This window comes from Elephas maximus, chromosome 4, assembly GCF_024166365.1.
Source record: "Elephas maximus indicus isolate mEleMax1 chromosome 4, mEleMax1 primary haplotype, whole genome shotgun sequence".
NCBI classification, from domain to species: domain Eukaryota; kingdom Metazoa; phylum Chordata; class Mammalia; order Proboscidea; family Elephantidae; genus Elephas; species Elephas maximus.
Window position 1 is genome coordinate 176126079 of NC_064822.1, and position 8945 is coordinate 176135023.

The 8945-nt window shown below is 41.0% G+C and overlaps 1 protein-coding gene across 1 annotated transcript; it reads right to left on the bottom strand.

Annotated features, from left to right (window-relative positions):
- Positions 1–408: 408 nt before the first annotated feature.
- LOC126076481 (protein HP-25 homolog 2-like) lies at positions 409–825 on the bottom strand. Its single transcript, XM_049884976.1, has one exon. The coding sequence runs from the start codon at positions 823–825 to the stop codon at positions 409–411; it is 417 nt and encodes a 138-aa protein (XP_049740933.1).
- Positions 826–8945: the final 8120 nt, after the last annotated feature.

Here is an 8945-nt window from a genome sequence, read left to right on the forward strand (position 1 = left end):
GTATCCTTAATTATCAAAGCGGGGAGAGAGGAGTTTGAAATAGGGTTTTTGATGTTTAAGCAGAAATTTCAGATGTAGTCAAGAAAATGAGTGGAGATTTCCTGTTGCCTCAGCCATCAAACTAGTTGGGCATATTCCTCTCCAGCTTTGATTTCCAGAGAAGGTTACTTCCCCTAAGTCTGGTACAAACCAACCAAACCAAACCTGTTGCCATCAAGTCGATTCCAACCCATACTGTCAGTATTATATTAACTTTGGTCACCTAGGTACATCTTAATTTTATGCAATGCCCATTACCCAATGCTGCTGGAGGATTTATGTTGATAAAAGGGAAAGCAAGATTTGCTCTTAAAATCAGAACTTCTTGAAAACGAAAAGAGTGCTGTTACTCTTCACCCGTCTCAGTTTTTATAAATACCCAAAGAACACAGTTTGAGTACTTCCTTTTTTAGGTTCTGCTTTAGACTCCAGCCAGACCCTGTCTCCCTCCTTCAGCTGCAAGACAGCATTTCCTGCAGCATGCTCATAGCCATCTTTGGCCTCTGCTTGCTTATCCCTGATCTCTATGCTATTCCTCATGAGACCCACATTCACAGATCCCTGAAATAGCTCGATGTCAAAGCCAAAGTTGTAGACACCAGGGATGGTGCAGGTGAATATTCCAGTGGACAGATTGAAATGATTCTGAGGGTTATAAAGGGCTTCTGCAAAGACAATGGGCTGGAAGGGCACCGGGAGAGGTTCACGCAGCTTCACTGCAAAGGAAGAAATTGATGGGAATGGACACTTCTCAACACCTCCTTCTTCTCCTCTTGGCCCTTGCATTCCAGGGGAACCGCGGTATCCTAGACTCCAAAACAAACAGAAGGCAGAATGAGGTGACCTTGAAATCATACATTTATGCTCAATGTACTTCTCCTTCCAATTCAAGGCTGAACTGAAACAGCATCTCTCCTGGGAAGTGCTTCTTGCTTCTCCCGTATCAGTAATATTCTCTCCTTTGTGCCGTGGTGGCAGCAGGACATTGTGCTTAATTGTATCACAGTCCTTTCCATGGTGAATATAATCCCTCTCTAAATGTCTGTTTCCTGATGGACTGTGAGCCTGCGGTTTCATCCATAGTGTTTCTCAAGCACCCCACACAGTGTCTGGCATAGAGTTGGCAGTTTGTAAGAGTTTGCTAAATGAATTCTTGAATAAATTCATGAATTGCTCTTTCAAACTTACTTCACAACATGCCCACAGGTTTCCCTTACTTAAAACACAGATTTAAAGGTGAAGACTGGGATATGATGATGGGAAAGAATATACTAATCAAGGAAGTATATGCAGTCAGAACTAAAGAAGAACTTAAACAGGTAGATGGCTGCCATTGAGTCGACTTCAACTCATGGCAACAGAATGAAATGTTACCCGGTTCTGCATCGTCCTCATGATCACCAGCAGGTTCAGTTCCATCATTTGGTTATTGTGCCAATCAGTCTCATCAAGGATCTCCCTCCCTAATCCTTACTGGCCCTCTATTTCACCAAGCATGATGTTCTCCTTCAACAACTGATGATACATCCAAAGGAAGTAAGTAGGACAGTGTCCTCTTGTGATCCATAAGGCTTTCATTGGCTAATTTTCAGAAGTGAATCACCAGGCCTTTCCCCCTGTCTTTGTTGGGAAGCTCCACTGAAACCTGTTCACCATGGGTATTTGAAATACCAGTGGCATAGCTTCTACCATCACAGCAACACAGGCTTACCTGGCCATTCTACCAAATGAATCAAACCCTTTGCCATAGGGTTTCCAAGCCTGTAGTGTTTACAGAAGCAGACTGCCATGTCTTTCTCCAATGAGCGGCTGCTGGGTATGAACAGCCAACATTTCAGTTAGCAACTTAGTGCTTTAACCACGGCACCACTTGGAATCCTGACGCTTCTACAAACCCTGCAGATGAACTTTCTAGCACCCAAGCAGGTGCATCCCAACAGGTGGCACGATCATGTCTGTGCTTACTTTGTCAGCACCATATGCCAACCCATGCACAGTACCTGTATTCTGGGGGCACACTGATATTATGGATGGATTCTCATGGATTAAGGACCTGGATATCTCTCTTTGGCTCTAAATAACTATCCACCTACAACTGAAACACTTTGAAAACTTCACAACAACATGATCCCAAAGGCAGGGATTCTTGAACCTGGCCATGTGTTCCTTAGGCTCACCCATGGACCTTATTCAACATGAAGCCCACTAAACAAGAATGTTCTTGACCACCACCCAAATCAACCATTGGAAACCCTATCGAGCACAGTTCTACTCTGACACACGTGGGTTTGCCATGCACTGGAATGAACTTGGCAGCAACTGGTAACTGGTAAGTGAAATACGAGTAAAAGGCATTATTACCTACCATTTTAGAAGTGAGGGAACTGAGTCATGGGACAGGTAAGTATTTTGACCAATATTTCCACTGTGTGTAAATGTGCTAGATCTCAACTGTCTTTGTCTTTCTCTTTCCCTTTCTTTTTTTTTTTTAATCATGCTTTAGGTGAAAGTTTACAGTGAAAATTAGTTTCTCATTTGGAAATTTATACACAAATTGTTTTGTAACATTGGTTGCAATCCCTATAACGTGTCAGCACTCCCTGTACACCCTGGGTTCCCCATGTCCATTCCTCTAGTTTTCTTGTCCCTTCCTGTCTTCTCGTCTTTGTTTTTGGGCAGGTGTTGCCCATTTGGTCTCATACACTTGATTGAACTAAGAACCACGTTCCTCAGATGTGTTACTGTTTGTTTTATAGGCCTGTCTAATCTTTGGCTGAAAGATGGACTTCAGGAGTGGCTTCAGCTTGGAATTAGTGGGGTGTCTGGGGGCCATAATATCAGGCGTTCCTCCAGTCTCTGTCAGACCAATAAGTCTGGCCTTTTTTTTTTTGGTGAATTCAAGTTTTGTTCTACATTCTTCTCCTGCTCTGTCTGGGACTCTCTCTTTTGATCCTTGTCAGAGTGGCCTGTGTGTTAGCTAAACACAATCCAGTTCTTCTGGGCTCAGGATGGTTGAGGCTGTGATTCATGTGGTCCATTAGCCCTTTGGACTAGTATTTTCCCTGTGTCTTTGGTTTTCTTCATTCTGCTTTGCTCCAGATGGGATGGGGCCAAAGATATATATCAGGTGGTCACTTGTGAGCTTTTAAGACTCCAGATGCTACTCTCCAAATTAAGATGTGGAATATTTTCTCTATGAACTATGTTATGCCAATTGACCTAGATGTACCCTGAGACCATGGTTTCCAGCCCTCAGCGTCAGTAACTCAGTCCCTCAAGGTGTTTGGGCATGTCTAGGAAGCTTCTATGACTTTGCCTTAGTCGAGTTGTGCTGTTACTATGTCCTTAAGCCATGTGAGATAAAGAGGGTTTAGAGGAACACGAGAAATCTAGGTAAACTATTTAGGAAAGGACATCATTCTCTTGGACAGCCTGGTGGATAGTCCTGGAGGCTCTTTACCTTTCCTATTTTGATGACTTGGCTGAGCAGAACTGAGTTTACTCATTGGAAAAATATGGGTTCTCTGAATGATAGATGCAACACTGGGATGGGAATTCTAGCTTAGCTCAAGTTTAATACTGTTATTCCCCTAGCCAAGTAGCCTTCTTTGTTACACAGATAACTATTTCTTCTCTCTTTCTAAAATTCCCTGTAATTTTATACAGATTTATGGGAGTGAGGCCCCTCTACTGGAATATTTTCCTTGATGCTTCAAGGATAGCCAAGGCTGACACCCTTCTCAACAGAATGGTAATAACACAGAGGGACAATACATTCTCCTGACTCATTTGTCTGAAGAATTCTCTCACTAAACACTTTTTTACATTTATGCTGCATGACATGTGTGTGCATATGTGTGTGTCTCCTTGACCCTTGTAAAATGTGTAATGAATCAACCAAAGCTGGAATTATGACTCATTCAAAATCACCTGGAGGGCAGTTTAAACATATAGATACCTCGAATCTATCCCTAAAGCTCTGCCTCAGTAAGGATGGGATGTGTCTTGGCATCTGATTTAATAGCTCCCAGGTAATTCAGGTGCCATCAGACTTGAAAATCAGACTCTCTAACCATTATTCCCATGGAATGACTTGTTCCAGCAGTTGTTGGCCATCAGGGCCACCTGGATATTTCACTGAGCCTGTAAAAATTTCTTTAAAAGAGAATCAAACAAATGAGGTAAATAGAGCACGTGAAATAGTCTTACCTTTTATGCCAGGCAGACCTCTAGGACTTGGAGGTCCTGGGGGTCCTTCTTTACAGGACTGAGGACTTCTTATAGACCCCAAACCATCTAGGGCTGCTAGCACAGGCAGGGCCCAATTCCAGCAACCTAAAGTAAAAGAGTTGTGAATACAGGTTCACAGAGACTGGATGTGAATACCATGGCTCACAAGGGAAACATTTCTTACTCTGTCAAAGGGAAGCAAACCCTAAGCATCCCAAGAAGTAAACAGTTATTGGTCAACAGGTCCATGAAACACCCCAAGTATCAGTGCTCTAACCGGGCCAGAGAAGAATTAGGAAAGAGAATAATCATCCCAGGTTATCAAAGTCTGCCCCAGCTGCTCTCTAGATGAGACATAATGAGAACCAAGTTGCTACTCACCCATAATGTTTATCTCTGATGGATGCAGGGACTCCTGCTACTGCTCAGTGTCCATATTTAAACAAGTTGTCTAAGTTTCTTGTCTTTATGATGATAAGGCACTTGGAGTCCACACATTAAAGCATGGGCTCAATTAAGTGATAACATGGATAACAGTCTTAAAAAAAACTCATTTATTATACACCTAGTCATTTTCCTAATTATTCTTCAAAACCAAGTTCTGACTTCACTCATTCTGGAAAATCTTCCTTAATCTCCTTAAAGTCAGTCATGTAGACATTCTTCAGTATTATCTATAGAGTTGGACATATCAAATTATACATCTGTCCCCTTCGTGGAACAGACCATTAGCTACCTAAGGACAGAAGAGACTTTTGGTGCAACAAGCATTTATTGTGCAGTTATTATATCCTTATCTTACTCTACGTTAATCTACTATTGCCCTTAGAAATAAAAGATGCTAAATAAAAGTTTCTCGCATGATGAATGTATGAATGAACACAGTTTTTTTTCTACTTTTCTTAGGGATTTGTATTTGGAATCAATGTCTCTTGTAGTTAAGTGCTGTACAGCCGGCTCCAACTCACAGAAACCCTACATACAACAGAAGGAAACACTGCCCGGTCCTGTCCCATCCTTATGATCGTTATTATGCTTAAACCCATTGTTGCAGCCACCGTGTCAATCCATCTCTTTAAGTGTCTTCCTCTTTTTCAGTGACCCTCTACTTTACCAAGTATGATGTTCTTCTCCAGGGGCTGATCCCTCCTGATAACATGTCCAAAGTACCTGAGATGTAGTCTTGCCATTCTTGCTTCCAGTGAGCATTCTGGCTGTACTTCTTCAAAGACCAATTTATTCCTTCTTTTGGCAGTCCATGGGTATATTCAATATTCTTCTCCAACATCATAATTCAAAGGCATTGGTTCCTCTTTGGTCTTCCTTATTCGTTGTCCAGCTTTCACATGCATATGAGGTGATTGAAAACACCGTGGCTTGGGTCAGGTCCACCATAGTCTTCAAGGTGCTTTTCAACACTTTAAAGAGATCTTTTGCAGCAGATTTGCCCAATGCAATGTGTCATTTAGTTTCTCAACAGCCCCTTTCATGGGTGTTGATTGTGGATCCAAGTAAAATGAAATCTTTTCTCCCTTCGTCATGATGTTGCTTATTGGTCCAGTTCTCAGGAGTTTTGTTTTCTTTATGTTGAAGTGTAATCCATACTGAAGGCTGTAGTCTTTGTTCTTCATCAGCAAGTGCTTCAAGTCTTTTTCACCTTCAACAAGTAAGGTTGTGTCATCTGCATAATGCAGACTGTTAATGAGTATTCCACCAAATCTGACACCCCATTCTTCTTCATATAGTCCAGCTTCTTGGATTATTTGCTCAACATACAGATTAAGTATGGTGAAAGGAAACAACACTGATGCACACCTTTCCTGACTTTAAACCATGCAGTATCTCATTCTTCTGTTGAAACGACTGCCTCTTGATATGCACAGGTTCCTCATGAGTACAATTAAGTGTTCTGGAATCCCCATTCTTTGCAATGTTATACATAATTTGTTATAATTCACACAGTCGAATGCCTTTGCATACTCAATAAAATGCAGGTAAACAACATCTTTCTGATATTCTCTGCTTCCAGTCAGGACTGGTCTGACATCAGCAATGATATTCCTGGTGCCATGTCCACTTCTGAATCTGGCTTGAATTTCAGACAGTTCCCTGTCGATGCACTGCTGCAGCTGCTTTTGAAAGATATTCAGCAAAATTTTACTTGTGTGTGATATTAATGATATTGTTTGATAATTTCTGAATTTAGGTTGGATCGCCTTTCTTTAGAATAGGCATAAATATGGATCTCTTCCAGTCAATTGGCCAGGTATCCATCTTCCAAATTTCTTGGCGTATATGAGTGAGCGATTCCAGTGCTGCAACGGTTTGTTGAAACATCTCAACTGGTATTCTGTCAATTCCTGGAGTCTAGTTTTTTGCTAATGCCTTCAGTGCAGCTTGGACCTTTCCTTCAGTACCATTGGTTCCTGATCATATACTACCTCCTGAAGTGGTTGAATGTCAAACAATTCTTTTTGGTATAGTAACTCTGTGTATTCCTTCCATCTTCTTTTGACGCTTCCTGTGTCATTTAATATTTTCCCCGTAGAATCCTTCAGTATTGCGACTGAAGGCTTGAATTTTTTCTTCAGTTCTTCCAGCTTGAGAAATGCCAAGTGTGTTCTTCCCTTTTGGTTTTCTAACTCTGGGCCTTTCACATGTTATTATAATACTTCACTTTGTCTTTTCGAGCCACGCTTTGAAGTCTTCTATTCAACTCTTTTACCTCATCATTTCTTCCATTTGATTCAGCAAGAGTAAGTTTCAGAGTCTCTTCTGACATGCATATAGGTCTTTTCTTTCTCTTCCTGTTTTTTTAATGACCTTTTACTTTCTTCATGTATGATATCCTTGAGGACATTCCACAACTCCTCTGGTCTTTGGTTATTAGTGTTCATTGTGTCAAATCTATTTTTGAGATGGTCTTTAAATCCCGGTGGGATATACTCAAGATTGTGCTTTGGCTCTCGTGGACTTGTTCTACTTTTCTTCAGTTTCAACTTGAACTTTCATATGAGCAATTGATGGTCTGCTCTGCAGTCAGCCCCTGGCCTTGTTCTGACTGATGTTATTGAGCTTTTCCATTGTCTCTTTCCACAGATGTAGTCGATTTGATTCCTGTGTATTTCATCTGGCAAGGTCCCAGTGTTTAGTCGCCATTTATGCTGTTGAAGGAAAGTATTACCAATGAAGAAGTCGTTGTTCTTGCAGAGTGTCCCTTGGTCACCCTAATATCTCCATTACTAAGACAATTATTAGGGTCGAAATTTTATTTTTTAACACTGTAAAAATTCAAGGTTTTTTTTTTTTTAATAAAATGCTAATAATTACAGACTTTTATAAACCAAATTTCTTTTCAAAATGGTGTGGTCATTATTAATAAACTGGTAAATACAGTGCATGGCCTACTGAAAGGAGTTGGAAAAATCTCACTTATTTATATAACTTTAGACAAGTTGCTTAGTCTCTCAGAGCTTAACTTTCCCCATTTATTAAATAGGGTATTGTAGCTACTAATTAAGAGAGTTTTTTGGAAGGATTAGAGAAATATTGAGTAAAGTGTCTAGAACGCCTTCTAGGTACAAGGAATAGTCCCAATAATTATTTGCTGTTCTTATTGCAGAGCCCTGGCGGTGCACTGCTTAAGCGTTCCGCTGCTAACTGAAAGGTCAGTAATTCAAATGCATGAGCAGTTCTGTAGGAGAAAGATGTGATAATCTGATTCTGTAAAGATTTAAACTTGAAAACTCTATGGGGCAGTTCTACTCTGTCCTGTAGGGTCACTATGAGTTGGAATAGGCTCCACGGCAATGAGTTTGGTTATAGTCTTTCTGGGAGCAGATCACCAGGTCTTTCTCCCACAGAGCTGCTGGGTGGGTTCAAAACTCTAACCTTTCAGTTAGCAGCCAAACACTTAACCATTGTTCTACCAGGGCTTCTCAGTATGTATGGAGAGTGGAGGGCTCACGATAATTACCTATTATTTGAAATCCAGCACGGAATTTTCTATAGAAACGTTACTGAGAAAGTGGTTAATTACTTCACTTGGAAGATCAAAACTCCTGGGTGCATTTTATTTATTTACTTTTACGTAAGTATAAGTCCCTCAAGGAATTGACATTTTCTTTTAAGGGGAAGTTTTTTTTTTTAAGTATATAAGTGGCCATGCCTTACCCTGACCTTTGTTTTTTTCCTCTAGAAATCATGAATCAGATTTTTCAACTGAACTTTGAAAATTGTGTAGATGCCTGTTGTGAATTGAATTGTGTCCCCCAAAAAGATAAGCTGAAGTCTGAACCCCTGTACCTGTGAGTGTGAAATTGCTTGGAAATAGCGTCTTTGAAGATGACATCAGTTAGGTTAACATGAGGTCATACTGGAGGAGGGTGGGTCCCAAGCCAATATGAATGCTGTCCTTATAAAAGAGGAGAAGAAACAGAATCAGAGAGGAGATAGACGTGTGATGAGAGAGGCAGAAACTGGAGCGAGGCATCTACAAGCCAGTGAAGGTCCAGGATCACTGGCCATCTCCAGAAGCCAGGAGAAAGGGCTGCAAGAGATTCTGCCCCAGAGTCCTCAGGAGGAATCAACATGACTGACAGCCTGATTTAGGGCTCTTAGGTTCTAGGACTATTGTCAAGGATTAAATTATGTGCCCCCAAAATATGTGTCAACTT